At 41.2% G+C, this 25,156-nt stretch overlaps 1 protein-coding gene across 12 annotated transcripts in view; it reads right to left on the bottom strand.

The window, feature by feature from the left end:
* Positions 1-3,490: 3,490 nt before the first annotated feature.
* Positions 3,491-25,156, bottom strand: part of LOC136768283 (zinc finger protein ZFP2) — a 45,796-nt gene continuing 24,130 nt past the window's right edge. Inside the window, exons 1-5 of one of the 12 annotated variants that reach the window (XM_066722404.1) lie at positions 23,508-23,689; positions 22,857-22,947; positions 9,701-9,748; positions 8,485-8,667; positions 3,491-6,260 (exon numbers count right to left, since the gene is read on the bottom strand). In XM_066722404.1, the coding sequence (XP_066578501.1) occupies positions 4,504-6,066 (1,563 nt within the window). In that variant the 5' untranslated portion in view covers positions 6,067-6,260; positions 8,485-8,667; positions 9,701-9,748; positions 22,857-22,947; positions 23,508-23,689 and the 3' untranslated portion in view covers positions 3,491-4,503. The other 11 variants (XM_066722406.1, XM_066722403.1, XM_066722405.1 and 8 more) reach the window with 11 other exon arrangements.

Genomic DNA, 25,156 nt, shown 5'->3' with positions numbered 1-25,156 from the left:
CTACACAGAGAAACTCCACAGACAGTCTCTAGTGATCTGTGTGACTCAATAATCAGGAGAAATAGAGCCGAGAAGAACAAGTAAGACCACAGGTTGGGCACCAGGGTGGTAATATGAACACAGATATAATGATACTGCTGTTGTGTGCACAGCTGTAACACTCCAGCTTGCAACCAAGAAAAACAGAATAATAATCATGAAACAGCTTGAAAGAAAATGTGTGGGTCAGATGTTTAAATATTGAAATTAGATGTAGAGATGACCTCACTGCACGATCAACACATTACACAACTGGTCCACTTGTACAAGAGCTGTCCTGACTATGAGCTCCTGCCTTCAACCCCTAAAGCAAGAACCTAAACTGCTCAAATACATTTCCCCACAACCTGCACTTTCACACATTATATCTCAAATGCTCATGTTATGTCACAGAGCTCAAACCAGCTTCTATAGACTCTTACTATACACGTGTTTCACAGTCCTGTCTTCTTTGGTATAGATCCTTCATAGAGATTCATAGATGACTGATAAAGAACATGAAACAGCATTTCCTGTTAAAACACACTCATCCCCCATGTTCTTCTTGAGAAAGTTTGAAATTGTGACCCCACTGACCAGCACAGACTGCATCATGCTCAACTGATCTTTACTTTACTTTACAAATGTCACTTTCTTTTGCTTGGTACTGAATTCTCATGCACATGTATAATGCTATTAATTAAACGATAAAGCATTGATGGGTTTGTCTCTCCTGCTCGTCTGTCCTCGAACTGAGACACACATCCTTGATGGCAATGGATTCAGACCAGCTACCCAGAGCAAAACAAATATTTATACAACCCTCATCTATCTGGATTAGATCCTTCTTACCACCATAACCAGGCATCTCGTGATTTATCCGATGGGCCAAGTAGCTGCTAACAGTTAAGTGTAACTAGCTGGGTCAGTTTTATCGGCTGTCTGTTCCAGTAAACATAACCACAGCCAGTAAACTCCGAGTGTAATTTGTGGTCAACAACATCTGCAGTGCAGAGCTGAACCTGATTAGATAAATATACCAGCTCCTCCTCTAGCAGCTCACAGCAATGCTATCACACTCCCTCACATTCTCACACACTTTCACACTCTCAGAGCCTGAAACTGTTGATTATTATTCTTCTGAGACCCACCAAAACCAAACATTCATGTATAAGATTTAATATTAAAATTGTGATTAAATCAAATAACCAAAACAATTGTTCTGTACATTATCTTAAAAGTTGTAGTGTATTATTCTGGGTGAGTACTGTGTAGATAATGATTTGCAGTAGTTTAGAATATTGCTGACATCAGAAATAGTCTAACAGTCGCCGTCGCTGGTAGATGTCATGTCATTGAGTTCCACTCGTGACATCACACCCACTTCGTGCATTTCTCATCTCTGAAGTGTTCTTTGTATTTCTCATAAGTATTGAGTATTGTGGGACTCTGAAGTTACCAAAGAGCACATAATGAGACCAGCTTCTAATGGTTTGTACTAGATGCATCTCACTGCAGACAGAACGTACATTCTAGTAAAACCACAAGAACATGGGGAAGTGGGCACACAACCAACCCCCCTTTGCCTATCTAACAAGCGTTAGATACGTGTGGAATATAAATAACGAAATGGCTACATATGTCTCCATATTTGGGCAAAACATAGAAAACATTGTGTTTAAGCTTAATCAGGAAGATAGTGAGGATCTCATAAGATAGGGATTTGTCTCCCCCTTATTGGTTCAAACTTACCCTGTCCAGGATATCGCAGTATGTATATAACTGGAGAGGGGTTGTTAGTGGAGTTCCACAGGGATCAGTACTAGGGCCTTTGCTTTTTCTAATCTATATTAATGATCTGGACTCTGGGATAGTTAGCAAACTTGTCAAATTTGCACATTATTCTAAAATAGGTGGCTCAGAAGTTACAATCTTGGCAGCACAGGTTATTCAAAGGGACTGAGATAATATTCAGTTGTGGGCCGACACCTGGCAGATGAAATTCAATGTGGACAAGTGCAAGGTATTATACACAGGTAACAAAAATGTCCACTATAATTACTCTATAGGAGGAATAGATCTAGATGAAGTAACGCATGAGAAAGACCTAGGAATCTATGTGGACTCCTCACTTTCTCCATCCAAGCAATGTGGGGAAGCAATAAAAAAGGCAAACACAATGTTAGGATATATTGTCAAAAGTGTAGAATTGAGAACAAGGGCAGTGATGTTCAGACTGTACAATGCACTAGTTAGAGCTCATCTGGATACTGTAGACAGTTCTGGGCTCCACACTTCAAGAAAGATATCGCTGCGCTAGACAATAGTCAAAACACTTCTCCTCAGTCCTAAACTTCCCACCGAAGTCAAAACAGCAGAGTCCTTGACCTCCTTCCGGCGCTTACTCAAGACATATCATTGACACAGTACTTGTAATATTAGACCTTTTAATCCCTGTTAGATAGAACTTCACAGCATTTTATCATGCTTCTTGCGTTACTAATACTTGCATTATTGATTGATTTTCCCCCTTGCTCCCTTTCCTGTAGCCTTTGATTGTGACCTAACATCTTGACAGCACTTAGCTTTTACTTTCCAGGATGTATGACCTCACTTACTGTACATGCCTGTGTAAATCAGAAGTTATATTATATATATAGTTATATTTTGAATTGCTTTGTTTAATGTAAATTTGAATTTGTAATGTATGATTCCTGTATCCTTGCACTTTGTTTGCACTTATGTTGTAAGTCGCCCTGGATAAGGGCGTCTGCCAAGAATACAAATAATAATAATAATAATAATAATAATAATAATAATAATAATAATAATAATAATTAATGGAAGTAATTGCTCATTATATAAAGTTGACTATACTTTTATAATATGTATTTATGTTACATATATCAAATAATTACAGTGAATAGGGAATTACTAACTGAAGTACCCAAACAGTGTCTAAAGCATGGCAATGCCTGGCTTAGCAAATGTTTTAATGTAACAAAATGCAATGCAAGTTGAGCTCATAACAGTTCTCAACTCTATGGTTAGTAATGTCTGATTGATATAAAATACATATTGTTCAGATGAAATGGTGTATAAAAGCACTTGGTCTAAAGAGAAGAAACACAGAAGACAGTTTAGAAGAAATGTTATCATTAGTGGAACAAGAAGTTGAAGGATCACATTGATGGGAATGACAAGTTGTTGCCTGTGGATCTGGAATACATGGGGTGATGGATGGCTAGAATTGGACACTTTTGTGGCTGGAAATTGGAAGCTCCAATATGGATCCATCAGTTATTGCCCAGGACTATGTAAATTAAATTAGAAAAAAGCAAAGGGTTCCCACAAACTATCTGTATGGATGCAGGGACCGAGAATTTACACATTCCAGTGTTATTTACCAGCATTTATCATGCCTAGAACTGTACACAATCAAATAATTTAAAGATTTTGGTTATACCTCAAATGTATGTCCACACTGTAAGCACCTGTTGTAAAGCGTTCCCTGTCAGGAGGGAGATGATGAGAGCTATTTTTGCAGTGTCAGCTGGGAAGGCGTTGGGCTGATTAGCAAAGTACAGGGAACACTGTAGTAAGAATCCCTCACATCTGTCCGGAGTGCCATGGAACTTCTCCGGAACAGGGAGACAAACTGTGGCGCTGCCAGAGGGGGTGCAGGTTCAGTGCTTGGTGGTGTTCTCTCTGTGTCGTAATCTTCTAGTTGAGTATCTTGGGCTTCGAAGAAAGTGTGGGGGCTCAAGATCTCCGCTGGGTCCATTGCTAGGCAAAGTCTTCTGAGACGGTTTGTGGTCAAAGCCGGCAAAGAATGGTGTCCTGGAGAATCTGGAAGACGTGGTCGTAAAGGCAGGCAGGGGTCAGAGGCGAACAATTCAGCAAGGGAAATCCAGACGTCGGTGGTCAAGGTACAAAACGAGGTTGAAGGAAGGAAAAAAATAAGTGCAAATGCACATGTTGTTGAGGAATGTGATTGAGTAATTGCACTAGAGTTGAGCATTGTGACTGAGCCAGGGGTTTAGAATTCGGAGGCGATCTTGGGAAGTGCAGATAGAATCTGTGACAGCTGTGTGAAATAAATGCATTACAAATACAAAAACCTGATTAGAAGCTCAGATTCTTTCACAGCACCAAATTAAACTTGTGAGGGTCATGTTTGATTGTTTCCTTTATAATGTCTAAATACTAATATAATTAAATATTAAGTTATTTGGCCAAATGCTAATATGCTATGTCCTTTCTTTCCTTGATAAACAAACATACATTGTGTGATAGTACAGTATAATTCTTGTTGATTCTTATCCTGAGACTATGAGTTTTAATATGTGTCTTCTCTGGAAGACAATGCATGTTATTCATTGACAAACCATGTTAGAAAAATTTGATAATGGTTAAAACTTTAATAACAATAACAATAATAAAAACAACAATAATGCTCTTGTGATGCTCTGCCCACACTGGGCATTACAGTCTCTCTCCCGTGTGAATGCGCTGGTGTTTCTTGACATTAGCTGCACGAGAGAAGGTCTTTCCACACTGAGCACAGCTGAACGGTCTCTCTCCTGTGTGAGTGCGCTGGTGTGTGTTGAGGATACATGCACGAGAGAAACTCTTCCCACACTGCGCACAGCTGAACGGTCTCTCTCCTGTGTGAATCCGCTGGTGTGTGTTGAGGCTAGATGCCTGAGAGAAACTCTTCCCACACTGGGCACAGCTGAACGGTCTCTCTCCTGTGTGAATCCGCTGGTGTGTTTTGAGGCTAGATGTATGTGAGAAACTCTTTCCACACTGGGAACAGCAGTAAGGTCTCTCTCCTGTGTGAATGCGCAGGTGTGTGTTGAGGGTAGATGCATGAGAGAAACTCTTCCCACACTGGGCACAGCTGAACGGTTTCTCTCCTGTGTGAATGTGCTGGTGTGCATTGAGGCTAGATGCCTGAGAGAAACCCTTCCCACACTGGGCACAGCTGAATGGTATCTCTCCTGTGTGAATGCGCTGGTGTGTGTTGAGGTTATATGAATTAGAGAAACTCTTCCCACACTTGGCACAGGAGTACGGTTTCTTTCCTGTGTGAATGCGCTGGTGTCTGATGTAGGAAGATACATTAGAGAAGTTATTCCCACACTGGACACAGCTGTATGGTCTCTCTCCTGTGTGAGTGCGCTGGTGTGTGTTGAGGCTACATGCACGAGAGAAACTCTTCCCACACTGGGCACAGCTGAACGGTCTCTCTCCTGTGTGAATCCGCTGGTGTGTGTTGAGGCTAGATGCATGAGAGAAACTCTTCCCACACTGGGCACAGGAGTACAGTTTCTCTCCCGTGTGAATGCGCTGGTGTCTGATGTGGGAAGATACATGAGAGAATTTCTTCCCACACTGGGCACAGTGGAACGGTTTCTCTCTGAGAGTGCGGTGCTGCCTAATAAGCCCTGATGCCCCTGAGAGGCTCTTCCTACTCTGGGGCTGGCGATGGGGTCGCTGTTTTCCACACCGTAGTGGTGAGGAAGGGGAGCTGGAGGAGCGAGGTGGTCTAGGGGGTCTGGGACGCAGCTGTCTGCGCTGAGATGATGGGCTCTCCCCACTCACTGCACTGTCTCTCCCCCTACTGAGTCCTGTCCTCAAGGCAGCAGACTCTGGGTCACACTGTCCAGCTAAAGGGAGCTCAGGCCACAGGTCCCAGGCGCTGTCTGTAATATTCTCAATTTTGAGATGACTGAGTGCGTCTCTGAAGGGAGTCTGTGTCCTCGGCTCCACTGTGTAAACACACTCCAGTGTGTCGTCCTCTGTTTTGATGTGATCAGACAGCAGACTGGGTCCACACTGTGTTCTGGGAGAGCCCGGCTCAGCACCAGCTGCACTGGGTCCACACTCAGATCCCAGAGACTGGGTCCTGCAGAGATCCGCAGTGTGGGTGCAGTCCAGCTCAGGGTCGCTCTTTATGAACTTTGGCATGACCTTTGACCCTGCAGTGTCAGATCCCAGTGCCCCGAGTCCCTGTGTCGACCCCTCAGTGTGTGGCTCTGCCATGTGGCCAGACTCCTGTCCCCTGAGCTCCTCCTCACTCTGTCTGCTCCTGGGCTGCTCACTCAGCCCCTGGTTGTCTTCAGTAGCTGTAGGCTCTGTGTCCTGCCTCAGACTGGAGTCCCACTCCTGCTCCCAGTGCTGCTGCTCAGTGGGAGCCCTTTCCCCAGAGTCAGGGAGAGCGCTGGCCTCTACAGCTCCTGGGGGAGAGACGACACAGGAGAGCAGCGCTGAGAACAGCAGCTCTGAAAACTCACACAGTTCATGCGATTCCTACACCAGTCATTATATCAGAACATCATTCAGAAGTGCTAATAAAGTGTCCAGTCAGCATATAAACTGGGAGCATGTATGAAGTCAGACAGTGAGAGCACAGCCTGGCCCTCGTATATGGAGACACATTATGGGGAAGGCTAAAGCTACAGTAATGGCGGATTCTGATGTTGGTGTTGTTATTCCACTCAATTGTCTCCTGCATTATTTGTAAATACTTGGCCTCTACACAGAAAGTGTCAGTCATGTGACAAATCTGTGGCTGACGCTTTTGAGCAACTCTTGTTGATGTTCATCATTTTCACAGTTTGGATTTCTATAGGTTGTGGGAATTTCTGGCCAATGTCTGCAGCAGTCTTTTCAGATTCCACTGTGGTCTGTGTCAGCGCTGTGCTATTGGTCCTATTCAAGCTCCTCAGCACTCCTGATGATTGAGGATGACAGGGTCTGTGCCATTTCTGTGTGATGCCCAATTGCGTGTATAAATCTTTGATCATATGCCCTGTGTAACGTGTCCCTCTGTCTCTTATTTGACCTTAGGGAAATATCATCCTGAAAACATCTGTTCCCACAACACTCGAGCCCTGGCAGAAGCCGAGTTTCTATTTGGCTGGAAACGCTGCTACACATTTTCTGACCATATTCACTACTGAAAGAAAGATATACCCCATATAATCAGTTTGTAGGCTTATAATCATATATATAATAACTTTATTTATATAGCACCCTTCATACAAAAATTCAGGGTGCTTAGCAGTCAGGATAAAACAAATAATACATAAAATATAATTATAATAAAATTCAAATTAGGACCATCAGAAAGAAAAATTTAAAAATATAAAGAAATTCTGATTTATAATACGTTTTCAAAAGAGCTTTAAAAGAGGACAGACTTAGCAGACTTAATCTCATCTGGAAGACTGTTCCAGAGTCTCAGGGCATTAACTGAGAAGGCATGTCTTGCTTTAGAAGTAATTCATACAATTTTAAAAACGATACGGTAGGTTATTGGCAACCAGTACAGCAAGGCCAGGATTGGAGTTATCTGACATCTATTGCCTGATTTTGTCTGTAAACTAAGACACAGAAGAATCTAAAATAACCACACAAAGAGAAAATTAGAAAGTCATCCACAGACCCAGGGCTACACTTCAAGCTGTTCCTATCCAACACCACCACACCTCCCCCCAACCGCTAACTCTAGACTTATTAATAAATGTATACTTCAGTTTGTGTGGCTTCATTTTCTATCGGCTCATACTGGTGAATAATAAGAGCAAGGAAAGCCGTATCATTATGCTGAGGATTCTGTACACCAGAGTCACGGCTGTAGGAATTAAATAAGTGATTCTCCCTTTTCTCTGGCTTAGTGTCTTGTATCCGACCCTAGTTGGGTTGTGGGTTACCTGTCATATGAAGCAATGCTGTTTCCCTCTGCGCGGCATCAGCCCGGACACTATTTTCTCTTAGCATCACACTTTCAGGAAGTGATTGTACTAAATCAGCGGGCATATGAACTGTCTGATGTGACAACAGTCCTGGTCATCTAAGCCGTTAGTCTGCCCTGCCTCTGTATTTCAGCTAGATAGGGGCGTGGATCACTACATCCATCCCACTGGCCCACACTCCTGCAAAGTGTTCCCAGCTCTGATGCAGACAATTGAATGTGTTCATGTCTGTCCTGGTATTCGTGATCTGTAGAGGGCGGTTGAGCGTCAGCTTGTCCTGTGGGTCGGACGCCCTCTTATTCTGAATGGATTCCTTTGCTGGTTCTTTTTAACAAGCCCAGTTCTCTACAAACACACCTCCTGTTTAACCTTAATAATGGTGGATTACACTTGTACTGATAAACAGGTAACACGATGTACTGCGTACCTACAGGGGATTTTCATGCCTTTAGTCTTGAATACACTCCCCACTTCTCTCTATATTATTTACTCCCCGTCTTCTCAGATGAAGCACAATTGCCACCAAATTGTTTGTTTTCACAGTGCTGACTATAAACACACACACAGGTCAGACTTTAGTGTTTCTGTCCCCGATTGTTCCCTTAGCGCTGCGGGAGAGACCTTAGTGCAGTCGAGGCTCAGTCCGGGTGCTTCCTGTAATTCTGCAGTGTTTAAGGTGCAAACTATTTAAACTTATACTTACAGAGATGCTTTGTGTTTTCCTGGTTTGTCAAAAAGAAGTGCAGCGCTGGAACGAAGAGTTCTTTTTACTTCAGAACTTGAACAACGACTTCAGGATCCCCATTTCCAACTGTCCGCCCTTTTTGTCCGCCGCTGGCTCACCAATTATGTAAGAAAGTGGAACCTCCAGTAGAAATGCCTGGAACTGAGACAATTCAGGTGAAATGTGATTCATGAGAGTCCAGAATATAGAGCACAGTATACAGGTACACTGGGTACAGCAAGGCAGAACAGATACACTGACCTGATGGACAAGTCAGCTTTTATGAGGTGAACCCCTGTCCAACTCCACCTTCCACAGTGACCCCCCATCAGAGTATCCATTAGCAGCTGCTCATTATCAAACAAAGAGACAATGGAGCCCAAACCCGCTCTCCCACATTGCAGGGTAACGACTCTGGTCCCCCTCACCCGTCCCTCTCTCAGAGGGGATTAACTCTCCCTCAACACAGCATAATAGACAGTCTGTCTCCTCACTCATCTTTATCAAGAGCTTTTGATCTGTTATTGATACAAGACTGGTAGTCAGAGCGTCTCCTCATTAACCTTTTGTTATGCTATTGATATCAGAGACCCCCTGCCCTCAGACAACTGTGTCTACTTTCTGAATCAGCACAGCACTCAGGGTGGGTTTATCCAGTTTCAGACTGTTTTATTCCTTACACTCTTGAAATTCAATAATTTAATTTAAAGCACAAACGGCTTAATACATGAAAATCACATTTATGTTCTGGGTGTCGTTGATTCAGAGTGGGGTCTGAAGGACATTGAGAAGCTGGGACACGTCCTCAGACACAATCAGACACAACCTCAGCACTTCAGCTTATTATGCTCCTCGTGTTCTTGATTGTTTTCCTCCTTGCTCTCTTTCCCGTAGCCCTAGCCTGTAACCCTACATCTTGACAGCACTTGGCTTGGCAGGATGTAGGAAGTCTCTTACTGTACTTGTGTAAATTGTAATTGGAATTTGTAAAATGTATTATTTTGAACTGCTATGTTTTAGCTAAGCTGAACTTGTAATGATTGATGCCTTGTACTTCTCTGTATTTTTGCACTTATGTTGTAAGTCGCCCTGGATAAGGGCGTCTGCCAAGAAATAAAAATAATAATAATAATAACAATCCTAGAAAGGCAATCTTTCACATCAGACTTGTGAGGCTCTTAGAGTTGGGCATTACCTGGCCAGGCCTGGGGTTTAGCTTCCCATGTTCCTTTCTTTCAGTGAGCTAAAAACAGAAGATACAGTCAGTGAGGTTCACACAACCTGCACACGTCACTGCCATCGAACGCTGTGGGTGTCACTTCATCTGACTCTGCAAACAGACACTGCCACGGCTGTGTCAGCAATTGAGTTTGTTCAGCCTGATGAGAGCAATAACTGTCACTGCCACTAACCTGGCCTACAGGCAGTGGGGTAAAAAGCAGGCAGAAGTTACACTTGAGTAAAAGTAAAAAAATAATCTGAAAATACTACTGTTGAAATTAAATTATGCAACAAATACTGAATGTATAGTTGCATTTATGTCGCTAAAACCTACTGTAGACATATGTGAATAATTATGGAGGCAACTGTACCTGTAGTTAGGAAATGCATAAATAATAATAACGTACCAACAATAGTAATATTACCATTATCCTTGTATTTCCTTGCAGACGCCCTTATCCAAATCGAATGATTGTCAGTGATTTATGCTGTACATCCCAATCATACAAGACATTGAATAACTTTACTACTTGTACAAATAATTTAGGCTTTTTGTAAAAGCATGTTCATAGACACACATGTTGTCACTGCCTTATACAACAATAGTACAAGATAAAACAATCCCTAATTTCTAATTTCTGTAAATACTGTTTTAAGCAGATTGCATACTAGTTCAAGATGGAACAATACCAAAAATAATAATAAAATGTTGTAAGTTACTTAACTGCATCAAAACAGAGACGGCACTTTGTATATATGCTTCAAACTGTTATGAATAGGCACAATTCATTGAAATGCCTAAACAAATTGAATTCTGAAGAGCCTGTTGTAATAATCAGTGTTGTTCAGTGTGTGATGATGACACACTGCACTGCTGCCACACAACGTGCCACAGAAACACCAGCAGCTCCTGGTACACACTCAAAAATGTGCATGCGCTGAATTAGCATCTGTCGCTAAATTGCATACTGTAGCAGAAGTGGCAAGGCATAATCTAAAATAAATCATTTGTACTGAAATGTTTCTACATGGGTTTGACAATGAAAATATGAACAAAGGAAATAATGTGGGGGGCACGTGCCCCAATTGCAGGACGTCACTGTTTTTGGTGCCATCGTCCGGCTGTGCTTGGGTGAAATATTTCAGCTAGTCTAGGTGCATACACGCTCCCAGACAATAACCATGCATCTCTATTGCACACTCACCTAGACCAGGGATGGCAAACCTTTTTTGTCTGGAGTGCCCAAAGTCTGGTTTGTATACTTTGCTAAGTGTCAAAGGGAGCCGATGATAAATTAGTGATATAAACGTTTTTACTGGGGTTAAAGGGCATTTTGTTAACCATCCCACCCACCCGCCACCTGCATCCACTGACAAGCAACTCACCATTGGCAAAGTGTTTTGTTTCTACTTGTACTCAATCATTATCAATGCACCTTTTTAAATGTATATTTCCTTAATAGCTACTGCTTTTACATTTTATAAAATAACGAAAACTGGTATTTTAATATACATTGTGTGGCACTTATGTTTTAAGAAACAAATAATGCAGTGGTATCAATCTACCGTGATTATGAATGTGCACAAATGTACTCTACAATCAAAGGCATAATTTATTTATTTTTGAGAATTTACAGCTTTCTTTTGCCAACTTAATGAAGTTTCTAAATTGTCGGAGTGTTGATTTTGAATTATTGCTGCCATTTGTCTACAGGAGATAACGGTTAACAAAATGCTTTCTGCCGCTTGTTCAACAAACACATCCATTGTTGACCACAATTAATCACAACAGGACAGACTTACAGTTTGTCTCATCTTCCTCCTGCTCCCACAATGCCGCACAGCAGCATAAACAGTCATCATATCATTAACATCTCGTTCGTGAAGTGCAGATTTTCGCAGTTCTGCGCGGATCTGCGTAGCTCCGCTAATGGGAGCGGATGATTCTGCAGTTCTGCGCTTAACAGCAATAATCTGTGCACAAGAACCCGAACTAAAACATTAATATTCAGAAAATAACGTTCAATTACTCAATTACTTCGGGCGGTGCCTTCACTGCCAAATATACTGACTGGTTTTCTAAAGTGCCAATCAGTTTAGGCAATTGAGGCCAAAAAAAAACAAAAACAAAAAAAACGCAGATAGTCGCTCACTTGACATGCCAACCTACACTCACCTAAAGGATTATTAGAAACACCTGTTCAATTTCTCATTAATGCAATTATCTAACCAACCAATCACATGGCAGTTGCTTCAATGCATTTAGGTGTGTGGTCCTGGTCAAGACAATCTCCTGAACTCCAAACTGAATGTCTGAATGGGAAAGGTGATTTAAGCAATTTTGAGCGTGGCATGGTTGTTGGTGCCAGACGGGCCGGTCGGAGTATTTCACAATCTGGTCAGTTACTGGGATTTTCACGCACAACCTTTTCTAGGGTTTACAAAGAATGGTGTGAAAAGGGAAAAACATCCAGTATGCGGCAGTCCTGTGGGGGTCGAAAATGCCTTGTTGATGCTAGAGGTCAGAGGAGAATGGGCCGACTGATTCAAGCTGATAGAAGAGCAACTTTGACTGAAATAACCACTCGTTACAACCGAGGTATGCAGCAAAGCATTTGTGAAGCCACAACACGTACAACCTTGAGGCGGATGGGCTACAACAGCAGAAGACCCCACCGGGTACCACTCATCTCCACTACAAATAGGAAAAAGAGGCTACAATTTGCACAAGCTCACCAAAATTGGACAGTTGCAGACTGGAAAAATGTTGCCTGGTCTGATGAGTCTCGATTTCTGTTGAGACATTCAGATGGTAGAGTCAGAATTTGGCGTAAACAGAATGAGAACATGGATCCATCATGCCTTGTTACCACTGTGCAGGCTGGTGGGGGTGGTGTAATGGTGTGGGGGATGTTTTCTTGGCACACTTTAGGCCCCTTAGTGCCAATTGGGCATCATTTAAATGCCACGGCCTACCTGAGCATTGTTTCTGACCATGTCCATCCCTTTATGACCACCATGTACCCATCCTCTGATGGCTACTTCCAGCAGGATAATGCACCATGTCACAAAGGTCGAATCATTTCAAATTGGTTTCTTGAACATGACAATGAGTTCACTGTACTAAACTGGCCCCCACAGTCACCAGATCTCAACCCAATAGAGCATCTTTGGGATGTGGTGGAACGGGAGCTTCGTGCCCTGGATGTGCATCCCACAAATCTCCATCAACTGCAAGATGCTATCCTATCAATATGGGCCAACATTTCTAAAGAATGCTTTCAGCACCTTGTTGAATCAATGCCACGTAGAATTAAGGCAGTTCTGAAGGCGAAAGGGGGTCAAACACAGTATTAGTATGGTGTTCCTAATAATCCTTTAGGTGAGTGTATATTCCCTTCTTGCAACAAATTAACTGCAATTGACCTTCCAGTGTAGCTGGAAATATAGAGGTTAATTATTATTATTCATGAGTAATGATTATAATATTGAAGAGATGGAAAGGCTTAGTTTAAAATGAACGGTCTCTCTCCTGTGTGAATGTGCTGGTGTTTCTTGACGCCAGATGCATGACCCTTCCCACACTGGGCACAGCTGAACAGACTGAAATCACTGCTATAGTTATTAGAAATGATCAATTAGACAGTTTATAAAATGTTAAACCCCTTGAGGGTGTGTCCCAGAAGAGATGTATAAGCGTTGTGCTTCCTTGAGAAGTTTGAAAACAGTATTATACTTGTTTAATACTTTTGGGTTGCGTGTCTTGCTTCTTCAACCACACATGTTAAACACTGTCTCTAGAAGACAATGCATGTTATTAATTGACAAGCCATGTAAAAAACCTTGGAAGATGGTTTAATACTTTAATAACAATAAGAATAACAACAATAACAATAGTGCCCACCCAATACTGAGAGACTAACATCTTGGTGAAACTCTTCCCACACCGGGGTGTTACCTCGTGTGAGTGTGCTGGTGTCTCCTGAGGTTAGATACTTCAGAGAAGTTCTTCCCACAGTGGACACAGCAGTATGGTCTCTCTCCTGTGTGATTGCACTGGTGTTTCTTGAGGCTAGATGCTTGAGAGAAACCCTTCCCACACTGGGCACAGCTGAACGGTCTCTCTCCTGTGTGAATGGTCTGGTGTGAGTTGAGATGTGCTTCCTGAGAGAACCTCTTCCCACACTCGTCACAGCAGTATGGTCTCTCTCCTGTGTGAATGCGCTGGTGTTTCTTGAGGCTAGATGCTTGAGAGAAACCCTTCCCACACTGGGCACAGCTGAACGGTCTCTCTCCTGTGTGAATGGTCTGGTGTGAGTTGAGATGTGCTTCCTGAGAGAACCTCTTCCCACACTCGTCACAGCAGTATGGTCTCTCTCCTGTGTGAATGCGCTGGTGTTTCTTGAGGGTAGATGCATGAGAGAAACTCTTCCCACACTGGGCACAGTAGAACGGTTTCTCTCCTGTGTGAATGCGCTGGTGTTCGTTGAGATGTGATGCATGAGAGAAACTCTTCCCACATTGGGAACAGATGAATGGTCTCTCTCCTGTGTGAATGCGCTGGTGTTTCATGAGGCCAGATGGATGACAGAAACTCCTACCACACAGGACACACCTGAATGGTCTCTCCCCTGTGTGAGTGCGCTGGTGTTCGTTGAGGTGTGCTACCTGAGAGAACCTCTTTCCACACTGGATACAGCAGTACGGTCTCTCTCCTGTGTGAATGCGCTGGTGTGTGTTAAGGTTTGATATTCGAGAGAAACTCTTTCCACAGTGGACACAGCAGAATGGTCTCTCTCCTGTGTGAATGCGCTGGTGTGTGTGGAGGCTAGATGATTGAGAGAAACACTTCCCACACTGGGCACAGCAGTACGGTCTCTCTCCTGTGTGAATGCGCTGGTGTATGTTGAGGTTTGCTACCCGAGAGAACCTCTTCCCACACTGGACACAATGGAATGGTTTCTCCCTACTAGTGTGGTGCTGCGTAATAAGCTCTGATGCCCCTGTGAAGCTCTTCCTACTCTGGGGCTGGCGTTGGGGAATTTGTTTTCCACGCCGCAGTTGTGAGGAGGGGGAGCTGGAGGAGCGAGGTGGTCTAGGGGTTCTGGGACGCAGCTGTCTGTGCTGTGATGATGGGCTCTCCCCACTCACTGCACTGTCACTCCCCCCACTGAACCCTGTCCTCAAGGCAGCAGACTCGGGGTCACACTGTCCAGCTACAGGTAGGTCAGGCCCCAGATCACACTGTCCAGCTACAGGGAGCTCAGGCCCCAGGTCACACTGTCCAGCTACTGGGAGCTCAGGCCACAGGTCACACTGTCCAGCTACAGGGAGCTCAGGCCACAGGTCCCAGGCGCTGTCTGTAATATTCTCAATTTTGAGATGACTGAGTGCGTCTCTGAAGGGAATCTGTGTCCTCGGCTCCACTGTGTAAACACACTCCAGTGTGTCGTCCTCAGTTTTGATGTGATCAGACAGCAGACTGAGTCCACACTGTGTTCTGGTGGACTGGGTCCTGCAGAGATCCGCAGTGTGGGTGCAGTCCAGCTCAGGGTCACTCTTTATGACCTTTGGCATGACCTTTGACCCTGCAGTGTCAGATCCCAGTACCCCGAGTCCCTGTGTCGACCCCTCAGTGTGTGGCTCTGCCATGTGGCCAGACTCCTGTCCCCTGAGCTCCTCCTCACTCTGTCTGCTCCTGGGCTGCTCACTCAGCCCCTGGTTGTCTTCAGTAGCTGTGGGCTCTGTGTCCTGCCTCAGACTGGAGTCCCACTCCTGCTCCCAGTGCTGCTGTTCAGTGGGAGCCCTTTCCCCAGAGTCAGGGAGAGCGCTGGCCTCTACAGCTCCTGAGGGAGAGACGACACAGGAGAGCAGCGCTGAGAACAGCATCTCTGTAAACTCACACAGTTCATGCGATTCCTACACCAGTCATTATACCAGAACATCATTCAGAAGTGCTAATAAAGTGTCCAGTCAGCATATAAACTGGGAGCATGTATGAAGTCAGACAGTGAGAGCACAGCCTGGCCCTCGTATATGGAGACACATTATGGAGAAGACTAAAGCTACAGTGATGGGCGGATTCTGATGTTGGCGTTTTTAGGTAACTCAATTTTCTCCTGCAATGTTTTTGAATAATTGGCCCCTACACAGAAAGTTTTGTCACATGACTGACACTTTTGGGCATCTCTTGTTGATGTACATCATTTTCACAATTAGGATTTCTATAGGCCACAACAATCGAGCCCTGGCAGCAGCCGAGCTTATATTTGACTGGGAATGCTGCTACACATTTTCTGAACATATTCCACTACCGGAAGGAAGAGGTATCCGAATAAGAACATAAGAAAGAACATAAGAAAGTTTACAAACGAGAGGAGGCCATTTGACCCTTCGATCCAAGGATCCTATCCAGTCTATTTTTAAATGTTCCCAAACTTTCAGCTTCTACCACATCGCTGGGGAGTTTGTTCAGATTGTGACGCCTCTCTGTGTGAAGAAGTGTCTCCTGTTTTCTGTCTTGAATGCCTTGAAGCCCAATTTGCATTTGTGTCCCCGGGTGCGTGTGTCCCTGCTGATCTGGAAAAGCTCCTCTGGTTTGATGTCAATGCCCTTCATGATTGTGAAGACTTGGATCAAGTCTCCACGTAGTCTCCTCTGTTCCAGGGTGAAAAGGTTCAGGTCCTCAGTCTCTCAGTAGGACTTTCCCTTCAGACCTGGAATAAGTCTGGTTGCTCTCCTCTGAACTGCCTCTAGAGCAGCGATATCTTTCTTGAAGTGTGGAGCCCAGAACTGTCCACAGTATCCAGATGAGCTCTAACTAGTGCATTGTACCGTCTGAACATCACTGCCCTTGTTTTAAATTCTACACTTTTGACAAAATACCCTAACATTCGGTTTGCCTTTTTTATTGCTTCACCACATTGCTTGGATGGAGAAAGTGAGGAGTCCACATAGACTCCTAGATCTTTCTTATGTGTTACTTCATCTAGTTCTGTTCCTCCCATGGTGTAATTATAGTGGACATTTTTGTTACCTGCATGTAATACCTTGCACTTGTCCACATTGAATTTCATCCGTCAGGTGTCGGCCCACAACTGAATATTATCAAAGTCCCTTTGAATAGCCTGTGCTGCCGAGATTGTCTCTGCTGGGCCACCTCTGCAAATTTGACAAGTTTGCTAACTATCCCAGAGTCCAGATCATTAATATAGATTAGAAAAAGCACAGGCCCTAGTACTGATCCCTGTGGAACTCCACTAACAACCTCACTCCAGTTAGAAGCGACTCCTCTAATTGACACCCTCTGTTTCCTGTACATCAACCAGTTCATAATCCATCTACTTACATTACCCTGAACGCCTACAGCTTCCAATTTGAGGATCAGTCTTTGGTGTGGAACCTTATCAAAAGCTTTCTGAAAATCTAAGTATATCACATCATATGCTTTCACATGATCTACAGCTGCAGTTGCATGTTCAAAAAACTCTAATAAATTAGTTAGACATGATCTGCCTCGTTTAAACCCATGCTGACTATCTCCAAGAATATGGTTTTCATTAAGATGCTCCTCTATTTTCTGTCTAATAATTTTTTCCAACATTTTACAAGTGATGCAGGTGAGACTGATTGGTCTGTATATCCCTGATTCAAGGTTGTCCCCTTTCTTGTGGACTGGTAAATGTTTCATTTAAGTTGGATATTATTTATTATATTATATTATTCCGGTATGAAACTCTTGTGTACATGTGTATACAGTAGTGATCTTAACATGTATGCATACACTATTTTCCAGAAGTAATTTACCATTGTATGAAGTGTAAGTTGTACAAGACAGTAACATGTCTTTTAAGTGTGCTGAACACTATTTTCCTAACATTGTTGCAAATAGAGCAGCGGTGGAGAACCACGTTTCTCTCTCCAAAAGGTGTAACAGAACTCAATGCGTAATGTGCTGGTGCCCTAGACACAGTTCTGTGCAGAATATGGTCATTTAGCAAAGTATTCATGTAGATTCTACTCTGAATTACGCAAATCCGCCACCCTTATCAGTGTCCTTAGTTATGCCAACTTTTAAGGCTTCCAAACTGCATCAGTAGGTTTCAGATTTGAGTAGGCATTTGTAATTTAAATGCATGCATTATTATTATTTATCATTATTATTATTTTTATTTCTTGGCGGACGCCCTTATCCAGGGCGACTTACAACATAAGATTAAATGTGTAGTTTTCAATTTCAATCCAATGCAGTATACACTTGAGGTTTTAAATCTTCTGTCATTTGTAGTGCGTATTTCAATGTCAGTGGACTATAATATTAATTTCTTGCTTGCTTGCATCAATTATGTAAGGTACCATTGTATTTTTCACTTAATTCTAGCATTTATCAGTGAAAATGTCTTAGGTTTGACAGTTTTGTAGATATTCACTGCTGGATGTGACATGGCCACTCCGCCACAAAACTCACCGCAATCAGGCATAACACTGTCATTTATTATTGTACCAAGTTTTGTGAGTTTCTGATATGGCTTATGGGTTTTTTCTGGGGTCAAATGTCATGCTTTTATAAATTTGCATTTTGGCACAGTCATTTACTTGTGGCTGCCATGTTTTTGCATGCAGTCACTTGCCTCTTGAACATTTGATAGATAGCAGTATCAGTTTCAGTGCACTGGGCTTTATAGTTCCAGAGCAGTAGTCGTTTTCATATTCACAGGTGGACACATGTTAAATCCAACATTGCAGCTTAACTGTGTACCCCACAAACTTCATTCTCTGGTTTTATGTTCAAGGTATAGGTCTTCACAGGTCCAAAAATGTGCGCCTGAACCCGAAGAGGTTATTATTATAATAATAATAATATTTTACGTTTTTGACGTTGGATGATATTCTGTACATTTTAATTCATATATAATACAATACCGAACACTTCTGAGACATTAGTATTACTGATTTTATCAATTTATTATAAATAACATTATTATTATTAATAATAATATTAAGAATTATTAATAAGAATAATTATGAATATTAATAATTAATATTAATTAATAATTAATATTAATTAATAATTATTAATTAATAATAATAATAATAATAATAATAATAATAATAATAAACCACACAGTGTCTTATGTTTTGAGTTGCTTCCGATCTGTCACCCGTCTATCGCAACCAAGCCTGAGGCCTGGTTTGATGTGCTCATGAATATTCATGAAGCTGCTATTAGACACAGCACTTTGCCCATAAAGTGCTCGTCAGTGCAGGTGAAAATACTTTGGGTTGAAATAATAACTTGAATATGTTAAGGACGAGTGTCACTATAATCCAGGTGCATCATGTTAAAAAAATCATTTTTTAGATAGGGAGAAAAGCACCAACGGAACTCTTTGCGACTCCCATAATTGCACCGTTTTGGGTAAGACGGAACTTCCAATGTTAAATAGGCTTATGAGGAAGGTACCATGAAATGTCCCTGTCAGGCCTCTCCATGCCAGGACTCAAACATCAGTTCATTCTGATTGGCCAGGAGGAACTGAATTAGATTGGCTCTCATTCTCGAACTGCTATTGGCTGCTGGAATTGCCTTCTGTTTTAAACGGTTTTGGCGGATTCTGCTACAACATCAGACTGCTAGCGGGTAGACGAAGATTATCAACTGCCGTTTCAGATAAAAGTAGTTAATTATATACATTTGTGATCATGCTAAAATCACTAGCATGATTACACACCGACATACACTTTGTATATTATTCTTCATTAAACTACATCGAATACTACTGCTTTAAAAAAAATAAACGATTAGCTGGGGAACGTAACATTCAAAGTGTCTCTGATGAATTATATTTTTGACTTGTTTCGGATGGACGCTTTCAGCCAGAGCTTTTAACAAGAAACAAAAACTTGCGGTTTGCAATATATTCTGCAGGTCTTTTGGAAAGTAACCAATACCTAACATTGTGAACTGTTTATTCCATGTGTGTTTCTCATTACTTGTAGCTGTGCAGTCTGCATGTTCTCCCTGTGTTTTCTCCCACTCCTCCGTTTACCTCACACTGTCCAAAGCCACTATGGACAATGTAAATGGTGTGCAATACTAAATCAGATATTAACACCACATTCACAATATGTGTATGTGTGTGTATCATGGTGTGCGTGTACATACACATACGTCTATATCTGTAACTATTTATCATTATAGTATTATGCGTTGTTCTGACAGGGATACTGAAGTCCACCTTGTCCAGACAGGAATATTGTAACGCATCTTGTCCTGAAAGGGATATTGTAACCCACTCCGTCCTGACAGGGATACTGTTATATGTTTGTGTTTCTTTAATCTGCTTATTTTGTGCAACTCTTAAAAAAAAAAGTAGTTGACACCAGAGCAAACATGGTCCAATGGCCTCTAGTTTGTCTTATGTTTCTAATTTTAACTTTACTCTGACTTAGATGTCACATATGTATTTAAAAATAATATTACATTCAGTATTAAAGTAGTAATATTTGATGTAGTTTAATGATGGATAATATACAAAGTGTATGTTGGTGTGTTGGTGTGTGTGTGTGTGTGTGTGTGTAATCATGCTAGTTAAACACGAAAACTCATGAGAGCAAACTTCATTTCCCAGCGGCCACTGCGTACTGACCTCGAAAAGTCCGGGAATGTTTTGAAATACTGGAAGGAAACCTATAATAATAGTCTGATAATGTTTGCACAGCGAAATAGAAGACACGTTCGTTTCCCAGTGGTACATTTATTTACGTACTTTTCCTAAATCTTTAATCCTATGTTCCTTAATAGCATATAAAACAATAATGTAAATTTACAGCCGCTCATGGATGATGCATTTAATTAATAAGTAATTCATATTAAGATGAATAAAGTCAATAATAAAACACTGTCAAAATACTGTACAACGCTGTCCTATTCCATGCAGTGATATGTGGACTTTATATAAAATACAGAAATGACAAAAATCGATCATATATTTATTTTTTTAAACAACAAGGATTATATTGCATAATACAGCATCAGAATTTATAGAAATGTGGCCAATGTAAAACAGCCTATAATCTAGTAAATTAACGATAGTGATTTGAAAAAAAATTGGATGATTTGAATTAAACACATACAATAAGATGTTCTATGTCATTGCATGTATTACTGTACTTTATTAAATAAAAGGGAGGCAGGGTGGGGTGCATTATTTTTAGATGTACAATTCATTATTATGGCTACAGACATGTGGAAAGTATGGGTAGATTCTGTAATTTATTAATATTAAAGGTAAAGTATGCGTACATTCATATTTGCATTGACAAAACCTCAACACATACCACTCTTTTACACATCACGTATAACTATTTTGAAAATTCGAGTATAAAAATCAAACCCGTTAAATAAATAATCTAACATCAATGTGTATTTGTTTCACATATACCAATAGTATAATATCTTATTTAATAATCAACATCCACCATATCGCTGGGAAATAATTATTATACTTTAAACCGTAAGCGCAGTTTCCTTCCATTAATCTAATGTATTAGATTACCCTAATCCATTCAAAAACAAATCACAGATGCTGAGTCTGTTTACAAAATTATAATAGCAACTGACAGTATATTCTGTATAAGCCCTGTATAAGAATAACACGCCATGGCAGCTTTGTGGCAGGAATGAGTTACTACAACAACAGTAAAGAATAGCCTGCGTCTATGTTAGGCCTAAAGTGACAATATTCAAAAGCCAGATGTTTGGAATTCTGTTTCCCTGTTTAGTATTATTTATACTTGTATATAGTTAGTTCATAAGACTTTGAAGTTTCACTGTCCAGTGTCAAAAGTCTGCCTGGAGCACTAAAGTGTTATATTGATCACAAATTCACTTTTGTCTTATAAGCGCTTTTGTTTTTCTTCACTTTTTTTATTTATTTAACTCTGGTGGGGCAAACAAGATTACGTATGCTATTTTCTGAATCTCCAGTTTGTGCCGAGTGTTTCCATAGAAGACACTTGGCTCTAGCCCTTGTAGTTACAGAGTTATAAGTAAAAATATGACAACCGTAAAATCAGGCGAAAATGGGGGGGGGACCTCACAGGGTGAAAAGGTTCAGTATTTTTGTAATGTTGAAAAAGACACACAGTTCTACAGACTTTTGTTTGTGAATTGTGTCTGTTAACTATTTTTGAAGTTTTTGACTTTAAAGGTTAATGAGTTGACTTTAAAATAATTTTGCTCCACCTGACATCAATTAAGTTTTACAATTGCTTTCCAAAAATTCAGGAGTAAATTTTGTACTGTAGTTACTTATGTGAGAAAGCATTTTCTGATTTAATAAAACTAGAGGGAAAAAAAAAGTTGTGCTGTCCGAGTGAGACTTGCTATTTCAGATAGAGACCATCAACAGAGTAAGACACATTAATCAGTACTGGATAATGTTACAGAATATCATCTACTATAGAGTGGGGTGCCTTTTCTACATTATTAAATGCAAACAATATAATTAATTGAAATTAACAGATTAATGGATTAATCTAAATAATTAATCATATTGCGGGTGTCTACTCCCAGTCCCACAAAGTGCTCCCCAGCATATCACTGTCACTTTAAAGGGACCCTTTGTAGCAGCAATAGGACCAACTACTGTTGCACTTCCTTTTACACATTATAAAGCAAGACTTGTAAAGCTAGTATCTCTCATCAATAGACCAAATGAAAACAACACCAGTTTGGGTGTCTATTCCCAGTTCTAGAAATAGTTCCCCAGCAGGAAACTACTGCAGCACTATTGTACCTTAGAGCTACTATCACTTTTACTAATTCTGTTCAGTTTAACACACTGAAGAAAATGTGTACATTGTTATTGTGATTATTATAAGTGTATTCTTATTATTTACATCGTGCATTACAATATATTCAATTAAAACAAGTTGCTGAAAGCCCAAGACAAGTCTGGACCCACGACAATGAACCTAAACGATGCCAACCCGCCTGCAATAGCGGCTGCTCTGGGTTTATAGCGCCTGCAGCCCTGCAACTAGTTGGGCGAAAGTTGTGTCTGGTCGGTGCAGCGCATGTGTAGCAGCTCGTATGTTCAGATCCTGTTACACACAAATACACTCACACGTGTGTCGTCTTCATCACATGTGCATCCAGCCGCAGTGCGAGCCTGTCGAGATCAGCATGTGCTCCCTCTGTGAGCCGGGATTGTGCTGCTGAACACACTATATATAAATATACACACACACAGTATATATATATATATATATATATATATATATATATATATATATATATATATATATATATATATATATATATATAAATCCACACACACACACACACTATATAGATATAAATCCACACACACACACAGTATATATATATAAATCCACACACACACAGTATATAGATATAAATCCACACACACACACACTATATAGATATAAAGCCACACACACACACAGTATATAGATATAAAGCCACACACACACACAGTATATAGATATAAATCCACACACACACACAGTATATAGATATAAAGCCACACACACACACACAGTATATAGATATAAATCCACACACACACACACAGTATATAGATATAAATCCACACACACACACTATATAGATATAAATCCACACACACACACAGTATATAGATATAAATCCACACACACACACACACACTATATAGATATAAAGCCACACACACGCTGTATATAGATATAAATCCACACACACACACACACTATATAGATATAAAGCCACACACACGCTGTGCTACACACACTGCTGTCCCTCCGCAATCCTGCCGGTCCATAAGGTTCCTACCTAGAGCTCTATTACACAACAACAGTCATTAGTTGTGATCATTGCAGGCTGTTTGTGTGTCGCTTCAGTATTTACTATTGTTATGATAGGAAGTGTGTGTACATGGTGCGACAAGCAGACTGTGCTCACTGTGCGCAGAGTCTGCGGAAAGTCTGCGCATGCGTTGGCTAAATGCTCATATTCTGCGCAGACTCGTGTGGCGCAGTTCCCGCAGCGCTGCCGACAGAGAGGTGCATGCTGGGAAGAGTAGTTTTCCGACACGTGGCCGGAGTTGTGGGTAGAAAGGAGTGAGATTGAAGAGTTGAAAACAGACGACAGGTGCCGTGGGTCACCGTGGGGTTTAATCAAAGGCTGTTTTGAATCCTTGTAGGACATTAAGAATTGGACTTAAATCAAGAGAAATGGTGATTTATGTAGCTATACTCAATTGAATACGAACTGTAGCTGTGAATTGTGATTTATTAATAGCTCTATTGGGGTGTTACTTATGTAATTTGTACATGAATATGTATGTAGCAGGTATTGTTTTATTATTATTATAGCGCTATTTGTTGTAGCACAGCTTAATGACTTATAACACACTTGGTCAGAATGGCCACACACACACACACACATACACACACACAATAGACATTACACACACACACACACACACACACACACACACACACACACACACACATACACACACACAATAGACATTACACACACACACACACCTACACACACACACACACACACACACACACACACACATACACACACACAATAGACATTACACACACACACACACACACACACACACACACATACACACACACACACACACACACAATAGACATTACAAACACACACACACACATACACACACACAATAGACATTACACACACACACACACACACACATACACACACACATACACACACACAATAGACATTACAAACACACACACACACATACACACACAATAGACATTACACACAAACACACACATACACACACACACACAATAGACATTACACACACACACACATACACACACACACACAATAGACATTACACACACACACACACACATACACACACACATACACACACACAATAGACATTACAAACACACACACACACATACACACACACAATAGACATTACACACAAACACACACATACACACACACACACACACACACACACACACACAATCACAGGAATCGCTTGTGTAATATACAAGCCTGCACTCTAATGGTATTTGTGTGGCATTGTTGGGCACAGAGGGAAACAATTTGATGTTTAATTGATGTAATTTCAGATGTTTCATGATACGCAATGGATTTTAGGGTTTAGGGTTTAAACACATTGACCCTAAATGAAGCCCATTTCAGTTTGGTTATTACTTTGTGTCACAATTAGTGTGTATAACTCAGTTATAAATCCCTAACAGTGTCTTCAGGGGCATCAAAACAAACGTTTGAATAACCAGGAGCTGATGTACATGCAAACAAAATATCTTCAGACATTTTAAGTCTGTTAGTCTGCATAACTCTGTTCAAACACTGACATACAGTAAAAACAAGTGACTTCCGCTTTCA

This window comes from Amia ocellicauda, chromosome 14, assembly GCF_036373705.1.
Source record: "Amia ocellicauda isolate fAmiCal2 chromosome 14, fAmiCal2.hap1, whole genome shotgun sequence".
In the NCBI taxonomy this organism is placed as follows: Eukaryota; Metazoa; Chordata; class Actinopteri; order Amiiformes; family Amiidae; genus Amia; species Amia ocellicauda.
This window is presented reverse-complemented; position numbering and strand designations above follow the sequence as displayed.